This window comes from Tupaia chinensis, unplaced genomic scaffold (assembly GCF_000334495.1).
Source record: "Tupaia chinensis unplaced genomic scaffold, TupChi_1.0 Scaffold000539_1, whole genome shotgun sequence".
Lineage (NCBI taxonomy): Eukaryota > Metazoa > Chordata > Mammalia > Scandentia > Tupaiidae > Tupaia > Tupaia belangeri.
The window spans coordinates 1,281,322-1,301,428 of NW_006160052.1; the positions used below are offsets into that span (position 1 = coordinate 1,281,322).

At 47.4% G+C, this 20,107-nt stretch overlaps 1 protein-coding gene across 1 annotated transcript in view; it reads right to left on the minus strand.

Moving 5' to 3' along the window:
• The window catches only part of TLL2 (tolloid like 2), a 147,101-nt gene that overhangs the window by 54,901 nt on the left and 72,093 nt on the right, over window positions 1-20,107 (minus strand). Inside the window, exons 4-5 of the mRNA XM_027775252.1 lie at window positions 7,705-7,860; window positions 3,666-3,783 (exon numbers count right to left, since the gene is read on the minus strand). Coding sequence (XP_027631053.1) covers window positions 3,666-3,783; window positions 7,705-7,860 — 274 coding nt within the window. The remainder of the gene's footprint in view (window positions 1-3,665; window positions 3,784-7,704; window positions 7,861-20,107) is intronic.

Consider the following 20,107-nt stretch of genomic DNA (forward strand, 5'->3'; position numbering starts at 1 on the left):
TGAAAGGGTGTCCTACTTGCCATTTCAGGGTGATGATGCCACAGTGATTCCTGAGAAGTAATTTGGCAGTGTTCTTCTTTCACTATGCTCTGAAAGGTTACATAGTACCAGAATAATCTAAAGGTTTCTTGGAGGTTTAAAGAAATTCATCTATTGGGCCGACTCTGTGGTAATGTGTAGCTTAAGAGACGGTGGAGAAGCCAGCAGGTGGTGTAGTGATTAAGGTGTTGGACCCCCATATGGATGACCGTGGTTCAAGTCCTGGACTCAGTGGCTTGAAAATCACACTGGGTGCATGTGGGTGTGCCCAAAATTCCAGAAGGAGAATGGAGGCGAAGGGATGTGGCATGGGGATTTCTTACTTTCCCTCTGTCTCTCTGTCTCTCTCTGGTAAGCACACATGCCCTTTGGCAAAAGAGAGAGAGAGAGAGAGGAGGTGAAGTCCACATGGCAACCGCAGCTCGACTCCCAGCGCGGTCAGCCTGAAACATGCTGAGCGTGTGTGTGAGTGGCAGAGATGTGACAGGCTGGAGGGCTGGAGAAGGGGACTGCAGCAGGACCAAACCCTCTCTCTCCCACCTCTCTCCCAGGCGCATGCTCATGTGTTCTATCAGGAATAAAGAGACAAAACTATTTTTTAATTCATCTGAAAATTGTGAATTTGGTGCTTTGGAGGAGAAAGCTTTTTTGCCTCCAGTTTCGATTTCTTTCAAAGTGATTGATCTTTGCCAGAATTTTCTATTTACCTTGAAGTCATTCACATTATCCTAATTTTCACATTTCTTGTCCTAGAATTCTACAAACTAGTCTTTTGTGTTTCTGTTGACTCTGCGGCTATTTTTCCTTTTTTTGAATTTCTAATTTTTTCTATTTCTACACGCTCACTTTCTTGTTTTAGTTAAGCTAACAAGTAGTTTATCTGTTTTTGCTTGTTTACTTCAAGAATTCACTCTTCAATTTATTAGCCTATAATATTCTACCTTGTCTACTTGGGTTTTCATTGTTAGGGTTATTCTTCTGGGGTAATGATTTTTTTTTTCTTTTTTCAGTTTTGCTCTTTATACAAGATCTTCCTGTTGAGACCCTCTTGCTTCAGCTTCTCAGGTAAGCTGGAACCACAGGTGCGGCCATGGTGCTCAACTTTTAGGCTGGACCAGGGGTCCCATGTGGTCCCCACCTGCAGAACACCGCATCTTAGCTGTGCACACCGCCATGTCAGGGCCCATGTCTGTCACTGTTAACTAGTGATGTGGATATTGCAGGCTGGGGGTTTTCCTTTGGACATCGTTTCACCCTTATCTCTTTCATTTAGAACTGTAGGGCTGTTATTACCCAGACAGTCTGCAATTTTAACCTTGATTTCTTTACACCTAAGGACTGTAAGTGGGGGGAGGGGCTTTTAACTCATCGGGTAAGTTTATTCTTTCTTTGTTTTATTATGCACAGTTTTATTGCTTTGGAATCAGAATATTTTCTGGAATCCACTGAGATGTCCTTAATGGCTAATAGGTGGTCAAGCTCTCAAATCCTTCAACACTTTCAAAAAGTGTGTTAGGATGGGAACAGCAGATGGTGTAGTGGACTCATGTGATTGACCGTGATTCGGGTCCTGGACCCAGTGGCCTGAAACTCATGCCAGATGCATGTATGTGCATGCCCCAAATCCCGAGAGGACACTGGAGAAGGGATTGTGGCATGGCCACCCCTGTAGGGGGTGATTTCTTGTTTTCCGTCTCTCTGTCTCTCCCTGTCTCTCCAATGAGTACATGAGCCCTGTAGCAAAAATCTCTCTCAAAAAAAAAAAAAAGAGTGTTAGGGGCCATCAAGTGGCATAGTGGTTAAGGTGCTGGTCTCCCACAGAGTTGACCACGGTTCAAGTCCTGGACCCAGTGGCTTGAAACTCACACCAGGTACATGTGCATGTGTGCTCAAAATCCTGAGAGGAGAACGGAGAGGAAGATATTGCAGAGTGGCCAATTCCCCCCCAGGGGTGATTTCTTGCTTTCTGTCTCTCTGTCTCTCTGTCTCTCTCTGTTTTTTCCAGCACGTGCATGCACCCTATAGCAAAAATCTCTCAAAAAAATTAAAAGTATGTTCTCAGTCTATAGGAGTTGATAGATTGTAGAACTAACTCTATGATTTTGCTGTTCAAATCTTCTATGAAGCTCTACTTATTTTTTTGGTCAACTTGACACTGATTTACCTGGGCCAACAGAAATGAAATAAGTCTCCTGTAGCTGGTGTTTCCGTCCATTTCTCCTTGCATTCCCAGGCCTTATTTTATGATTCTTAACACTATGCTGTTTGGTGCATAAAGATTTACGACACAGTTATACTCTCACCGTGGCTTGTACCGTTTCTCATTATAAAGTGTCTCTCCTATTCCCCCAACATCTTCTGACTTCTAAATCCAAAACAGGGTTGACAGGGCGGCGTGGAGTTGAAGGCTCTGAATCCCATAGATGGTGGGCTTTATGGTTCAAGACTTAGACCTGGTGGCTTGAAAATCATGCCAAGTGTGTGTGCGTGTGTGTGTGTGTGTATATATATATATATACATATATATATAAATATGTATTGGTGTTTCCGTCCATTTCTCCTTGCATTCCCAGGCCTTATTTTATGATTCTTAACACTATGCTGTTTGGTGCATAAAGATTTACGACACAGTTATACTCTCACCGTGGCTTGTACCGTTTCTCATTATAAAGTGTCTCTCCTATTCCCCCAACATCTTCTGACTTCTAAATCCAAAACAGGGTTGACAGGGCGGCGTGGAGTTGAAGGCTCTGAATCCCATAGATGGTGGGCTTTATGGTTCAAGACTTAGACCTGGTGGCTTGAAAATCATGCCAAGTGTGTGTGCGTGTGTGTGTGTGGCCAAAATCCAGTTAAGAGAATGGAGGAGAAGAGAACGTGGCCATCCCCCTCGAGGGTGATTTCTGTCTCTCTCTCTCTCTCTCTCTGGTGAATGGACACACCCTATGGCAAAAACTAAAAACAATAAAAGCCTTAGCTGTAACTAAAACTGCGACCCCGGCTTTCCTCCTGCAGCATTGGTCTGCACGCCTCCTTTCCTTTCATCTTCAAGGCCCTCTGGCTCACTATTTTCAGAAATCATCTTATATAGAGAGCACGCAGTTGACTTTCAGTTTTGTCTCACTAGGGCAGTGTATCTCATGTACATGTGCTGGCTAACAGATCGCTCGTCATAACCCATCTTTTATTACGTATCATGGGTCCTGCAGGAAGCCTGTGGGCCTACGGAACCCCTCAAGTGGCGTGGGGAATTTTTCACACACGTACGTCCATTCTAGAGGAATGGATCCCAGTGCGTCGTCAGAGTCTCAGTGGGGTCGCTGGCCCCAAGGGGTTAACCACTGCTTAGGGTCTTTCTCCTTATGAGACTCCACAAGTGCCTTCAGCTGGCCTCCCAGTGAAGGACCCTCCAGGAACGGGTCTCCCCAGAGTCATCCCCTTGACTCACCCGCTTTGTCACGGGATGGCGACTTCACTAAGGGCAAGGGAGAGTTTCACGTAACCTCTAAACTCCTCTGAACCACAACTCATTGTAAATATGTGGGGTTATGGAGAGAATTCGAGCTCACGAGCCCTCTGGTCCATGGCCGCTGGCTCTGTGGCAGTGGCGTGCCTCAGTAACTTACCCACAGTTTCTGTAGCTGAACACGATGAAGCTCTCCTCATCCGTCCTCTCTATGAAGGTCACACAGGTGTGCTTCTCCCAGTGCCTCATGGCCTGCTTAAAAATGGCCCTCTGGCTTCCTGCAACAACAGGGCGAGCACTCATTCAGCCCAGGTGGCCTTCTTCAGGTGCTTCATGGCTCTGGCTTAAGACCAAGCTTGCTCTGATGGCCGGAGAAAGCTTGATAATAATCCTGTATTGTTTTCTTGAAATTTGGTAAAAGAGCAACATTGAAGTTTCCCCCCACCCCACCACATGCACACACATGTGCGCGCGCACGTAGGTAACTATGGTGATGGACATGATCGTTAATTAGATGTGATGACAATTATATAATGTATACATATACCAAATTATGATTACATTGCATACCTTGAATACGTACAATGTGTATTTTTTCTATTAAAATTTTTTAATTAAAAAAAAAAAAACTCGAACCCGGTGGCTTAAAACTCATGCCGGGCGCGTGGGCGTGCGTGCCCAAGATCCCAAGAGGAGAGTGGAGGAGAAGGGATTGCGGCGTGGCCATCCCCCCTGGGGGGTGATTTCTTGCTTTCTGTCTCTATGTCTCTCTCTGTCTGGCAAGTGCACGCGCCCTATAGCTAAAATCTCTCCCCCCCCCCAAAAAAAAAACACTTGTTCTGGTGCCCCAGAATAAAAATACACTAGAAACAAGGACTTCCCTTGCTAAACATACAGCTTCCCAAACTGCCGACCGTAAGCGTGCGTGAGTTGGAAGAGAGAGTGAAGCTGTTTTTGTTTTTTCCCCAAATATCCAGGGCTTCCCAACTTGTCCTTTGCATTTAAGATACTTTCCTAAACTTTAAAACCCTTCCCCAGGGACATTAGTTTGGAAGCCGCAGGCTGCCGAAGAGGGCGGTCAGCTGGCTGGTGCGGTGTTCACCCAGAGGTGCATCTCCCCGTGGGAGGAGCCCCGCACACTCTGGAAGTTCTACCCGCACAGAACTCATGCACTCTGCATGGGTTCAGTGTCTCATGAGGAAGCCCTGGGCCTGCTTTTCCACAAGGTCTTTGAAAACAGGTGAATTCCCTACATTCTCTGACCCTGTCTTCATATTTCCTTGATTGGAAATCGGCTGAATGATGAAATCCAGTTTGGAAGTTACGTATAGTCAGTAAGTATTCTTTTCAAAATCTATCAACTCAACCGAAGGGAAGCGCTTGTCATCTTGCCAGAAATAATAAGAAGGTGTAGGAAAAATAGCTGTTTGGGAAATGCAAAGGCCGGCAGGGAAAGGAGGGCTGAGTTTAGAATGTTGAAAACAACAGTAACAACCCAAAGCGAAACGTAACCTGGAGGGAGGGGCCCTTCATGGTCTGGAAGACGTGGGCATGGTGTCATGCTGCCCCGGATAGAGAGAAACTCAGCTGTCCGCTTTTCTTGGCATTTCAACGTTCTTCTTCTTCTTTTGGAGAGGATTTTGCTATAGGGCACATGTGCTCGCCAGACAGACAGAGACAGAGAGACAGAAAGCTAGAAATCACCCCCTAGAGGGGATGGCCACACTGCAATCCCTTCTCCTCTGTTCTCCTCTCGGGATCTTGGGCACTCATGCACACATGCCCGGCGTGAGTTTTAAGCCACCGGGTTCGGGGCACGAACCGCGGTCGACTACATGGGAGTCCAGCGACATAGCCATTACGCTAACTGCTGGTCCCGGCATTTCGACATTCTTGACTCAAATTGTTTATAGCTCACTCACCAAAAGAGCTACCCCGCCAGTTACAGAAAACCCCCAGGCAAAACTCTAATATAGAAGTCATAAAATTGGTTCAATTGGACGAAAGGAACATGAACCTTTGGTCCGGAAGCACACAGGAGAGAGAACGAGGACCCGTCCCTGGCTGTCTGCACTCCCTACGTTCTAATTCTCTGGCCACCACCTTGCTCTGCTCGAGGCTGGGCTGGCCCAAGGCGAGGTCGGACACTCTTCACCTTTCACCCCCAGCACCTCATGAAGTGCCTGGCCTGGGGCGCGCTGAGCTCCTGTGTGGGGGCAAAAGGGAACTGAGTGGATATCCTCCTGGGGAGAGAGCAGGGGCGGTCGGGAGTGCTCCGGGCTCTCCTGGCTCTAGGTACCTGTGGTGAAGGCCACCACCATGCCTCACCAGGTTACCCACCAGTGGTTTATTCTAGCAGTTTGAGCGAGTCCTCCAGGCACCTGCCTTCATTGGGCATCTTGCATGGCAGAAGGCAGAGAGCCACAGGGAAGTAAAGGCCTGACCTCGAGAGTCGCCCGGTGTGTTCTCACCCGCGCCTTCAGCTGACGCTGCCTGCAGGCTTATGGCCTGTCTGTAGGGTGCCAGCCCTGCCCTGGGTGTTGGAGATAGAGGAGGGAAAACGAGACAGGAAAACGATTCCTGCTCCCACAGATCTTGAGCAGAAACAAATAAATAAAATAAAAATATTAGTAAGATCATTTCCAGCTATGGGAAATGCTGAAACTGTTCTAAATCTGGGGGCTGAATAGAGGGGAGCAGGTGGGGGCCAGGGAGCTGGCGAAGGACTTCTGTGGACGCATCTCTTGACCTGGGACTCCAGTGAGAAAAGCCGGCCAAGCAAAGGTTGGGGAAGAACATTCCAGGCAGACAGAAGGCAAGTGTGAGTGCAAGTGTACTGAGGAGCCTGTGGGCTGGAAAGATGGCTGGTGAGGACAGAGCTAGGGATGGAGGAGAGAGGGGAGGGAGTGGAGAGGGGAAGGGGACTGGCAGGAGAGGGAGGCCAGGGCGCCCTGGGCAGCTCCTTGCAGGCTGTGGCCAGTAGTCTCCATTTCATTCTAGTGGCAATGGGAAGTCATGGTGATTTATGTATTTTAAAGATAATAATATCAATTGCAGATACTTCTTAATTACTATACACTAGACAATTCTGAATGTTTTATTTAGATTAATTCTTTATTCTTTTTTTTTTGAAAGAGAGATTTTTGCTATAGGGTGTGTATACTCACTGGAGAGACAGAAAGTGAGAAATCACCCCTGGGGAGATGGCCACGCTGCAATCCCTTCTCCCCTCAGGATTTTGAGCACACAGGCACATGTACCTGGTCTGAGTTTCAAGTCCCTGGATCCGGGTCTTAAACCACAGTCGACCACATGGGAGTCTAACTCCCTAACCACTATGCCACCTGCTGGTCCCTTTATATTAATTCATTTCATCCTCAAAACAACTCTACAGAGTAGAAAGTACCATCATCCACACTTACAGGAGAGGCGCTGAGGCAGGGAGGGTCTGATACTTTGCCCCAGGTTGTCTGGCCCATACCTGCTGGAGCCAGGGAGGACCAGGTAGTCATGCCACATCTACCGACCTGCTCTACCGTGCGGGCACTTCCGGGGTGTGTGGCTGCAGCAGACCACCAAGTGCAGGGTGCTTGTCCACGCAGAGAGGCGAGCCACCATGTGTGGCTCACGAGCTTCCTTTGGCCTAGAGGCTTGTCCAAAGCCATTGTGAAAACCCTATTTATTTATTTATTTATTTAATTTTGGAGAGGTTTTCACTATAGGGCGCGTGCGCTCGCCAAACAGACAGAGAGAGACAGAGAGACAGAAAGCGAGAAATCGCCCCCCAGGGGGGATGGTCACACCGCAATCCCTTCTCCTCCATTCTCCTCTCGGGATCTTGGGCACGCATGCACACACGCCCAGCGTGAGTTTTAAGCCACCGGGTCCAGGACGTGAACCGTGGTCGACTACGTGGGAGTCCAGCGACATAGCCATTACGCTAACCACTGGTCCTGAAAACCCTATTTTTAAGACCTCCTACCTGAGTGTTGAGAACACGGCAACTATCTCTGGAAAACAAACTGCAGTTGCCCTGGGCCTGGTGGGCCAGGCCTTGTAGGCACAAGGGAGCCCCAGTGGGTAGGATGCTGTGGCCCAAGGCATCCCCCCAAGCCCACCTAAGTCTTTCCCAGGAAGACTCTTTTAACCCAGGGAGACAAGGCCCCTAGCCCCCAGCACGCCTCACTGGGGTTACTGACCGGTGAAGTTCCCTCCGATGACGTAGGGGATGACCCCTCCGGGCCATATCCTTTCTGTCCTGGAGGTCGTGGCTCTTCGGACCCGAGGGGAGAAGGTCTCCGCTGTGGCACTGGAGGCCCCAGGGCTGGGCAGAAGCACAGCGCTCTCCTTCCCATCTGCAAGACAGCCAGGTTACCATGATTTTTGCTTTTTGCTTCTTCTGCACATTACAGTTAGGATCATATCATTCATAAATCCACAAAAGGGAATGTTAAAACATGTGCCCTAAACAGGGTGTTCAATTAGTCCAGGGTTTTGAACACCTGGGTTGTCGTGTTCCTGGCAAGGAGGAGTGTGTGCAGTACATGTAAGGGCCGATGATGGGAGTGAGCCTGGCTGTTTGGAACCTTGACGAAGACCCCAGGGGCCACAGAACCAGGTGGGCCGGGAAAACTCATGGTCCTTTGTGGGGGGCTGACCAAGGGGTGTGCTTTCTTCCAGTGCCATGGCCATTTGGGGAAACAGGCTGAGTGGACCCCTTGCCAGTGTGGTAGATTTTGAAATAATTGGACCACACAAGAAAGAACGTGTCTGTGACACTGGGAAAAGCAAAGCCTCTAACAAGCCCCTAGTTCTTCCTAGTCTCTCGGCACAGCTAGACCCTACAGACAGGAATGTGGGAGAAAACAGGCTGGATTGAAGGTTCTGAGTCCAAGAGTTCGGGCCCTGGAAACAGCATAGGTAGAGAGATAAAGACTGAACCTCTGGCCACTGCAGGGTTGGGTCCACATCATTTGGAGCATTTTCTCTTTAGTTTCTGTTTTTGTTTTTTGGTGGGTTTTTATGGTCATTGTTGTTCCTGAAAATCACCTTTCAGTTTTGCCATTCCTTTTCATTTTTGCTTATTTCATTAATTGTATTTATTTATTTATTTATTTTTTCTTTTGGAGAGGTTTTTGCTATAGGGCGCGTGTACTTGTCAGAAAGACAGAGACAGAGAGACAAAAAAAACAAGAAATCACCCCTGGGGGAATGGCCACACCGCAGTCCCTTCTCCTCCATTCTCCTCTTGTGATCTTGGGCACACACGCACACACACACACACACACACACACACACACCCAGCGTGAGTTTAAGCCACCGGGTCCAGGATTCGAACCATAGTCGACTACGTGGGAGTGCAATGACATAGCCGTTACGTCAACTGCTGGTCCCTCATTAATTTTATTTACTTTATTACTTCCTTCTGTCTTCATTCATTTAAAGGGTACTTTCTTCCTAGCTTTTCTCCTTTCTTTCTTTTTTAACTTGCTATAGGATACATGCACTTGCCAGAGAGACAGAGAGAGAGAGAGTGAGAACCCCCCCCGGGGGGGGAGACTACCCCACAATCCATTCTTCTCTCAGGATTTTGAGCACTCACACACATGCATTCAACATGCATTTCAAGCCACCGAGTCCAGAACTAGGCCATGTGGGATCCAGCCACATTAACCACCATCCTACTGGCTGGCCCAGCTTTTCTTCTTTCTTTAAAACAATTGATATATAATGTGCACGCCATAATATTCAGCCTTTGAAAGTGCACAGTGGTTTGGGGATATTCATGAGGTTATGCGGCTATTACTGCTCCCCACTCCAAAAGGACACACTAGGCCAAACACCCTAGTCGCCCCCCATTGCTCCTCCCCACAGTCCTTGACAACCACCACTCTCCCTCATTGCTATGGAGCTGCCTTTTCTGGATAACTCCCATACCTGAAACTGCCTGACTCCTTCCACTTAGAATGTTTTCAAGGCTCACCCACACTGCAGCATGAATTAGCTCAGCGGTTCATAAGGTTGCATAATATTCCATTGCAGGAGAGACAGACCCCTTTTGTTCACCCATTTCTAAGTCGACGGATATTGGGCTTGATCCTATCTTTTAGCTATTATTGAATAACGCTGCTATAAACATGTTTGTGGACATGTTTTCTCGCCTCAGGGTATATGCTGAGGAGAGAACTTGTTGGGTCATACAGTGACTCTTAGGTCTACCGTTTGGAGGACCGAAGTAGTGGCACCATTTCGCTGTCTCACCAGCAGTTCCACCAGGTCCCCACTGTCTCCACACCTTTGCTGATATTTATCATTGCCGATCCTTTTGGTTATAGTCATTGTGATGATACCAAGTGGCATCTCACTGCGGTTTTGAATTACATTTCTCTAATGACAAACATCTCTTCCTGTGCTTATAGGCCATTTATATATCTTCTTCAGAGAAATACCTATTTGAATCCTTTATGTCTTGATTGGGTTGTCATTTCATGTTGTGTTTTAACTAATCTATGTATTCCAAATACCAGACTCTTATTAGATTTCCAAATATTGGGTCATCTGAAAAGTCATGACGTATTTTTGCATAGAAAAACATAGAAAGATTCATCATGACTTTCCCAGTGACTCAATATTTTCTCTCATTCTGCAAGTTCTCTTTCCACTTTTATGATAGCGTCCTTTGAAGCACAGCAGTTTTAATTTCAACTAAGTCTAATTAATCTGTTTTTTAAATTTTTGTTGCTTGTTCTTTTAATGTCATACCATAGCCTAACTTCAAATTAGAAAGATTCATACCTGTGTTTTTTTTGAAGAGGTCTTTGGTTTTTGCTCTTATATTTAGGTCTTTGACTTTTTCTCAGTTAATTCATGATAATGATAAACTCTCTCAGTCTTTAACTGTAAATATCTTTTGTTATCACCCTAGAGATAAAGTTTAGTTCGGAACATAGAGAATTTTAAGTTGACAGGTATCTTTTCCTCAGCACTTCAAAGACAGAATTACAATGCCTTGTCAACTTCATTTCTGCCAGAGAAAGATAGCTTTTGAGTTTAATGGTCATTCCTTTATAAATTATCTGTCTCATCTCTTGTTTTCCTTCTTTTGTTCTTTGTCTTTAGAGTTCCCCATCATTTTAATGGTCTAGATGTGGTTTGTTTTAATTCTTTCTTTGGAACTCAGTGCAATTCTTGAAATTTTACCCTTTCTTTCAGTTACAGAAAATTCTAATTCACTATTTGTTTGACAATGGCCTCTTCCAAGTCTATCCATGAGTGTTCTCTCATCTAGAATTCTTGTTGAACATTGTCATTTTATCCTCCATGTCTCTTCACCTTTTTCCACATTGTATATCTTTCTCTCTCAGTTCTAAAATTTGTATGGTCTTCTTAGACCTATTTTCTACTTCCTTATTCTCTCTCCAGTTGTGTTCAACATACTATTTATGTCATATCAGTTTCAACAAATACATTATCATTTATAGAAGAGCTAGTTAGTGCTTTTAAAACCTGCCTTCTTTTTATTTCAATCATCCTGGTTTTTGATTATTTTTTCCCCTAATATAGTTTCAAATTCTTGCTTTGGCTCATTATTCACTTTTCAGTCATATTATAATTTCTTTCAGATTGTTTAAGTCTTTCTATATCTCGAGGTATCAATTCTCCAAATTGTTGTGTCTGCTGATTCTCCCTCAGAGATTGATGTTTTGTATTTCTAATATTTTTATGTTAAGTTCACTTTGAGGCAAGATTATTCTTTTCTCACAGGAGTCCCATATGCCCTGCATCATGTGTGTGACCCTTTTTGCATATTTTTTTTTCCCAAGACTCTTGGGATTCTATGGGTTCCAGATCAATTTTTGTGTTAATTTCTCAGTTTTGAATTTCCATGTACAGGAAGTATAATTTTAAAACTCACAACTGCATGAGGTACAAGCTTTGGGATTTAGTTTTTCACAGAGGATTTTCTTGTCCCCATTGACAGCCTAAGAGAGATAGGAAGATTTCTTGCCACTTCTCTGAGCCCTTTGAGGACATTCTTTTTTTTTAGGGTTTTTGTCATAGGGCACATGTGCTAGCCTGAGAGATGCAGAGAGACTAAAAGAGGGAAAGTGAAAAATCACCACGTCCCAGGGGGATGGCCATGCCACAATCCCTTCTCCTCCCAGTATTTCAGGCAACCACGCACACACACCTAGCATGATTTTCAAGCTGCCAGGTCCAGAGCTCCATCTGTGGTCAGCCACGTGAGAGTCCAGTACTTTAACCACTGTGCCACCTCTTGGTCCCCAGGAGGGCATTCATTTTATGCAGGATTTTGGTCTCTACTTGCTGTCCATCATGAAACCAAGGCCACATCTCCGGGACCTACCTGGGCATATAACATCAGCCCCTGGCCCTTCAATCTCACCCCAGTTTCAATGTACTCCGCATGGTTAGTGCTACGAGTTTACGTTCCTTATTCTCTTCTGATCATGGCAATTTGCCTTTCTTTCCTTTGAATTAAACTCTGTATTTTTAATTTGAGGGTGAGGGGACAAAAATGTGTATTTTTTTCAACATTTCTATACGCGTATAAAGGATTTTTACTAGTTTTGTGGTCATACTGCCAGATACAAAATGTGGGTATATAATACATTTTGAAACCTGAAAATAGTTGTTTTACTGCTCAGATTTCTAGAACAGAAGTTATACACTTGCAACCTTGGGATAAACCCAATCCGCAGATGTGTTTTGTTTGGCCTGGACAATTTTGGCCAGCACTATGTTTTTTTAAAAATCTCATTTTGGAAGCCAACTTTTAAGAATCAAGGGATTTCACATCAGAATCCAGATTTTCTAGTTTTTCTTTAAAAACGGAAAGATGTGGCAACAGTGGCCCGTCTTCCGTCATGGTACATCAACTGGAGTTAAGGAGTACCTGCCCCCCAGGCCCAGAGCACGCCTCCTCCCATTGCCAGAGCCTCTCCCCCGCCTCACATTGTCCCCTCCAGCCGCCTCACACCTGGCCTTCATGGATATTCTAATTTGCTATCCCAGCCTGAAACTGCAAATTGCATCAAGAGATAAAATATGGCGCCAGACAGTGGGGTAGTGGTAAAACACCAGTGCCCTGCAAGTCAGTTCCAGGGAAGGTTCAAGTCCACAGACCTCTCTGAGCATGCCAGAGAGGACCACGCGTGCCTGTGCTCCAGGGCGGGCAGACGCTGGGACAGACGGTACTTTCAGGGCCTTGTTGTAAGTGCTGTCCCTCTGTCTGTTTCTCTCTCCAGTCATGGAGACATACATAGATAAACTTAAAAAGAGAGAGAGAGAGAGATTTCTAATGTGAATTGTTCTCATGGACTGGAAGCTCCCTGAGGGCAGGAACTGCAGGTGACTCGTTCACGACCCCATTCTCCACGCCCCGCACAGTGCGTGGCTGGGGTAAGCACGCAATGTTTTTGTATTCCGAGTGAATGGACCAAAGAACGGATGAGCTACTCTAAAAATAAACAGCCTCACAGTCCAAACAGTTCTGCGGCGGAAACCTCTCCAAAATGTTGGCAACGCCGAAGCTCTTAATGTTGACATCCTGAGAGTCACCGCGTCTTAAGTAATCGCAGCAGCGATGGAGCGAGTGGAAGTTTGTTATTCATGTCCCATATGGTTTTCAACAAGTCTCTTAATTTTCCTCTGCTGCCAACTCTCCTTTGGAGAACGGGCAAAAATACTCCTCTATTCGAGAGAATCACACGAAGACGTCCCGTGTTTCTTGGATACGCTGGGCGGCACATACACGTGACCCGGGGCTGGAGGGGCCTGTTCATGCAGTCAAATGAGCATGGGAAAATCTTAAGTGCACCTGGAAAAGAGACTGGGGTGTAATTTCCAGAGATGGGTTATTGAATGACAGCTTCCCCTTCGGTCCAGTGAGAAATTTAATTTGCTGAGGACTCAACACAGGAAGCATTTGCCGATTAAAAATATGTCTAAACAGATGTTCTGCTTAGCCTGGAAGAAGGATCTTAATGCAACTGTCATTATTGGATTTTCTTGGATTACTACTATCTGGAACCGGAGTCCAAAGAGAAGGATGTAATTATTTATTATAGCCAAGAATCCAGCATTTGAAGAGGCGCTCAGGGGCGTCTGAAAGGATTTAACACGCTGGGGGTGGGGCGGGGTGGGGATAAAGGCCATTCACATTCTCTGGCTCCTGGAGCGGACCCTGTCCTCTCTGCCGTTCAGTATTCCGTTTCCAGCTGAAGGCACAGCCGTGTCACAAACAGAACCCGGCCTTCTCAAGCAAGGAACTGCCATTTTTAGATTAGGCAACTGGTCCCTCCGCAGTGGAAGTAAACACCCTGACACGCCAGCCATCGGTATACATCGCGTCACCCCACAGGTGACGGGCCACCGCAGCTGGCCGGCTGCAATCCTGCAAGACAGAAGAGCAGCCTCTTCAGTCTATAGATGATGACGCAGTTTATCGATGGTGCTGCGCGAGGCTTCGCAAACCTGCCTGTGCATTATAATCAACTAGGGGAGCTTTTCAAACGCTCTGCTGTCCGGCCTGGCCCTGAAACTGAGACTCAACTAGCCGTCACTGGAGTATTACAAAGCTCCTCCGTGAGGTTGGGAACCACTGCTGTATCCCAGGGTTAAGATGAAGGGGCCCGGGCTTGGCAGCACTTAAGGTCAAAATGAACACTGCCATTTGCTGTCCGCTGTGCGCCTGGAGGGGCCACTTCCTCCTCTGCACCGGCTTCCTGCTGCACGGTGCGTGGAGGTGGGAGCCCAGAACGGGTACTGAACGCCAAAGCCCTGTGGGGAGTGAGGGCTCAGTGTGAGCTCTGGAGGCCTGCCTTTGGGACAGGCTAGAGGGAGGACCTAAAGTTTGCTGGGCTCAGTGGTTACACTCGGATACCCTGGCATAGACAACGTTTGGGGATTCCAGTACTGGAACCCAACCCTGAGTGAGGTTTTGCACCCATGTTTGTGGGGTCCCTGTTCTCTGGTGCATCCAGATGTCATTAATATTTGCTCCAGCACAGAGCCGCTGGGGACTGTTACAGAAAGTGGAAGGTCCATTCTCCTTTGTGAATACAGTCCTGGAAATGCGGCTCTATGAGAGGATCACAGTTTCATCGCGGAGCAGTTACACACTCCATTTCATGAATCTCATCATCGGCCCTGAATGCATGCTGAGCCGTCCTCCCCAGGAGGGAGGCTTCTCCAAGGAGAGGTCTGCCAGGGAGATGCTGAGGGAGCAGTTCTGGGATCCCGCCCCCTCCCCCAGGTCAGGGCTCAGGGGGAGCCGCGTAAGGCCAAGAAATGAACCTGCAGCCCAGGCCCTTCCTCCTGCTCGGGCGTTCTCTTTTTCTGGGGCTGGTGGAAGAGCAGGCAGGTTGAGATTAAAAGGGGAATCTGAGATTGATGCAATTTGTCTTATCTGTAACTCACACGACAAGGGGTATCCCAGGCTGGTCCCTGACAGTGTCCTGGAGGGACAGGCATGAGCGGGAAGGATGGGGAGGTGAGTGGGTTAGAATGGCCTGCAGCAGGCTCACCTATGGGTGGGGTCTCCTTCCTCCATGTTCAAAGGTCTATTACCTGCTCTAATGCGGAATGCAAGGGTTGGCCTGTCCTTAAAGTCATTGTCTCTTCCAACAAACCAAAGTCATCTGAGGGGCTACAGACTATGGGTGTCGCCACCTTTGGAGGACGTGTGTGTGTGTGTGTGTGTGTGTGTGTGTGTGTGCATGTGAGGGGGGTGCTCGCTATCCATGAGCCTCCTTGAAGGTCCCAAGAAGACCTTACGTGATAGGGTGGGCGCTATGCACAACCTGACTAGAGGCGGAATCGGAATGGGCTGCAGCAGGCTGATCCCTTCCTGACCTCAGAAATGGCGTGTCTGTGCAGCTGTTGAACAGCTGTGGAATCTCGATTCAGAGGTCGAAGATGCCCTTCCAGTGCTGGAGAACACAGTTTCTGGAGGTGGAAGTGGGGAGGAAGAAGGGAAAAAAAAAAGAGCTCCATTCCTTGAGCACCTTTTCAGTCCCAGACACCCAGCCACCTACTTCACTGAGGTATTATTTCCAAATCTCTCCAAGCCTCCTATGAAGAACTGGCTAACTTTTCCAAAGTCATAGCTACAAAGTGGGTGAGCTGGAATTCGAACCCAAGTACGTCCGACTGCCCCGGTTTATTTGCTGGGGTCATTTTACACCCAACAAGCTGGTCAGTGTCTGTTGGGGAACAGGTGAGATGCAATGAGGGAAGGGGGCAGACAGTCTCCAAATGCAGCCAGCGACGAGCCCCATTCCTGCGAGCTCATGTCACCTCCCACAGAAAGGAACAGAATCCCTTTTCCTCCTTAAACCTGGGCTGGACTTCTGGCTGGGTCTGACGGCTAAAATGAGGAAGGAGGAGCATTCTTGGAGTTCCGAGTCTAGGCTTTAAATGGACTGGCAGCTCCTGCTTCCTTCCCCTGGAAGTCAGTCATCCTGCCATAAAGAGTCTCCACTCAGGCATCTGAGTGGCGAAAGTCCACACGGAGAGGGGCCACCTGGCAGTATCCCAGGGCACCAAGTTGTGTCTAAAGCCTCACGGGACCTTCCAGCCTCGTCCAGCTGCTTGAAGAATGCAGCTGTGTGTGCCATCCCAGCCATCATCAGCTGAAAAGCCACCCCGCTGAGCCCTATTAACCCACAGAGTCATGAAAGATGACAAATCACTGTTGAAGACACTACATTTGGGAATGCAATGATAAGGCATGCAAGTAAGGAAGGCGAGCAGGTGTGGAGTCCACATCAGAGCCGTGTGCTGGCAAACCCCTCTGGTTTCAGCCCCCCATTTTACCACCATCTGTGGCACAATGAAGTGCCAAGAGTTTACCCAAGATCTAGGGAGCCTAAAAACTTGTAAGTCAAAATGTCATTCAAAAAGAAAAGCAAAAAAATACAGACTTCACAGGACTGGGTGGCTGTGACGCAAAGGCTGCAGTGGGTGAGGTGGCGACAATAAAGAAGCTGCCACCCTCTAAGAGAAGCCACATTGATCAAGGGGAGGAACGCGGTAGTACAGTGGCAATGCAACTGAAGCACACGGACAAGGTCCCCGGTCCACGTCCAGAATCTGAGCGTGGTGGGTACACACATACGATCGCAGTCCTGGCTGGCTGAGGCAGCGGCAGGACCACAGTGTGAAAACTGCTGGGGGTGCCTGTCTCTCTGTTTTTCTCTCTCATGGAAGAAATACATGAACAAATTCAAAAAAAATTGTAAGAGGGGGATTATCAGCCCAGTAGAAAAATGGATGGAGGACCCAAAGAGGGGAGTCCCGGAAGTGCACACTCCAACCACTGAAGAACACAGAAAAAGGCAGCTGCAGCCAGAGGAGGACACCGTAAGTAAAAATACGCCATTGTTTACTTGTTTAAAATCCTGCTGACCACGCTAGTGAGGATAAGAGGAAAGAGTCCACTTACAAGTTGCTATGGAAATGTGAATTGGTCCGTGTTAAGAAACACGATCTAGCAGCGTTCATTTAAAATGTGCTATGTGTGGGGAACCAGCAGTTAGCGTAATGGCTATGTCGCTGGATTCCCACGTAGTCGACCGTGGTTCATGTCCCGGACCCAGTGGCTTAAACTCACGCCGGGCACGTGTGTGTGCGTGCCCAAGATCCCGAGAAGAGAATGGAGGAGAAGGGATTGCGGCGTGACCATCCCCCTGGGGGTGATTTCTCGCTTTCTGTCTCTATGTCTCTCTCTGTCTGTCTGGCGAGCGCACGCGCCCTATAGCATAAACCTCTCAAAAAAAAAAAAAAGAAAGAAAGAAAGAAAGAAAAAAGAACATGCTACGTGTGTACGTCTGTGCGTGCAGGAGAGCTCACTGCAGATACGGCGAGGCGGCAAATGCTTGAAGTGAAGCAAACGCCAGCTGACAGGGGAAGTGGATCTTGCTCCACCCACATTGGGAATACTTTGCAAATTCAAAAGAATACATTTAAGTTCTAACAAGGCCTTGGAGGGGTTCCCTGTGAGATATGGATGAGAAACAGATGCATAGACAAAGTGGATCAAATATGTCAATACGATTCTGTTCTGATTCTGTTCTCTTTTTTTGAGAGAGAGATTTTTGCTATAGGGCATGTGCACTTGCTGGAGCGACAGAGAGAGGTAGAGAGAAAGATGAAGAGAGAGAAAGCGAGAAATCACACCCAGGCCACACCACAATCCCTTCTCCACTTTCTCAGGATTTGGGGCATGCATGCACAAGCGCCCAGAGTGAGTTTCAAGTCACCAGGCTTGGGACTCAAACCACAGTTGGCCATGTGGGAGTCCAGCACCTTAATCACTATGCCACCCGCTGGCCCCTGTGGTTCTGTTCTGTAAAACAATGGCAATGCCTGTATCTGGATCTGTGCTTCCATGAGTTTATGTATTAATATCTACATCGGTGTCTAGGTCAACCTATGTGCATGGAGACACATATGAAAGGTACATGCAAAGGCATCGGCATTATTACCTAGGAAACGGTAGAGGCGTGTAGGAAAAAAGAGATGAAGGAAGTAGCCTAATTAGAAGGAAAATTTTAAAAAAACTTTAAAAAATATGATAATATCTCATTTGGGGGATGAAGTCTACATATATGTTCTCTTATGTGCAGTTATATTTACACATGTGTTTGCATACAAATATAAAATAAGAGACCAGCAGGTGGTGTGGTGGTTAAGGTGCTGGACACTCCCACATGGCTGACCAAGGTTCGAGTCCTGAACCTGGTAGCTTGCTTTCTCTCTTTCTCTCTCTCTCTCTCTCTCTCTCTCTCTCTCTCTCTCGGTGTGTGTGTGCCTGTCTCTGGGAAAAAATTTTAAAATAAATAAATAAAATTAAACAATTCTTTAAAAAGTATATAATATTAATGTCAAACCATGAAATAAAGCACATAATGATTCCTATTCCATTCCTACACAGACATCCCTAAAGCAAGGATTATGGCATTTAAAAACCATTCCTTCTGCAATTTAACTTTTCTTTCTTTTTTTTTTTTTTTAACTGTCACAAATAGGACATTTTACTTGTCACTATTAAAAGTCTGAACTTTGAACAGATTCTTGGACTGGTGGTTCATATCCATCCCAGTCGCTTTTCCAGAGCTACCACCTTCCCCATGAAGCTCCATGAGTTTGCCCAGTTCAAACTGGGGCTTCCTTAGCATTTGACTCTCCTGACGAAGACGTCGTGGAGAGGGCAGATGGACTGGCAGGCCTCTCCTATGTCTTTTCCAGTGCTGTCGGAAATCAGTTTACCCACCACTTCTTTCAAGTCATTTGCCGGCAGCTCCCGGGTCACGATTTCCATCATCTTCTGGATTTGGCGGACCTGCTGATGCTGGGCAGAGGAGGTCTTCCGTACCTGACTGCTGTGTTTTTTAGTAAACCCAACACAGAAGAGACGAGGCAAATAACCCTCGGTAGTCTTGACATCGACCTGAGCTTCAGTCATGGTCTGCCATTTTTTGACCATGGAACACATTTTGTCACGGGTGAGGTCCATGCCATGGAAGTTAGTCAGGCAGTTTTTGCCCTGAACATCCTCAGTAATTAGCTGGAATTTCCTAAATTCCTAAATGGGACTTGGTCATTCTGCAGATCGGCAAGGCTCACGTCAAACACACGGCCCCTAAGGCTGTCGGACGCAATGTTGGTTCCTTGAGTCCTGGTAACCAGTGTCTTCCCAATATTTCTTCTGTCGAACATAGCAGGTGCTTTCACGCCATACCAGTCTTTAGAAAATGGATCAACCACTTTCTTCTTGGCTTCCTTTTGCCGCCTTTCGTAAGGCGCTTATTCTTGCCAACCGCCACGGTGCTACTCAGAGAGCCAAAAGGCTCTGCGATTTAACTCTATGTCAAAGAAATGCCACTGCCAAATGGGAGCCCTGACGCCTGCAGGCCAGATGACAGCCCAGTGGCCTTTCTCCTCCCGCACAGCTCCTGAGCAGGGAAAGTTCCTCACAAAGTGGAATGCTTCCAGCGACCTCTGAAGCTAGAGTTTTGGCACTGGCAGATCACGCCCACGTCTGAGTGCGAGTGCTCGGGCAGTGAGGGTTCCTCCAGGCTCCGGGCTGACAGGTGGCCCCTGCCCATAAGCAAGCAGCAAACTCACTGGTCCCTTGCCTGCTTCGCGCCCAGGGGGTCTCCAGTCTAGTCCCCACCCCAGCTTTGTTTCCTTCCCGGCCTCCCACGCCCACTCACCATCTCAGACACCTCAGTTTCCCAAGCCTCATCATCTCTCAGTCGTTCAGGGGCTTTAACTCACAAGCCAAGTGTCAGAGGGAAACGCCAAGCCAGGAAGCCCCACAGCCCCTGAGCAGCCCAGCGTCCCCCTCTGGTTCTCTCTGACAAGCGAGCCAGCCCCCCTGCACCCCAGGGGACACTCCCTCATCCCACAGACGTCAACTGAAAAGTTCCCTGAGCACCACGGAGACCAGGGGCTGGGAGGAGAGGGGCGGTGACGGCTGTGGGCACGGGCTCTCCTTCCGGGCTAACGCAGACCTCTGAAATGACTGGTTGTCAGAAAGTCATGATGTATTTTTGCATAGAAAAAAAAAAAAAA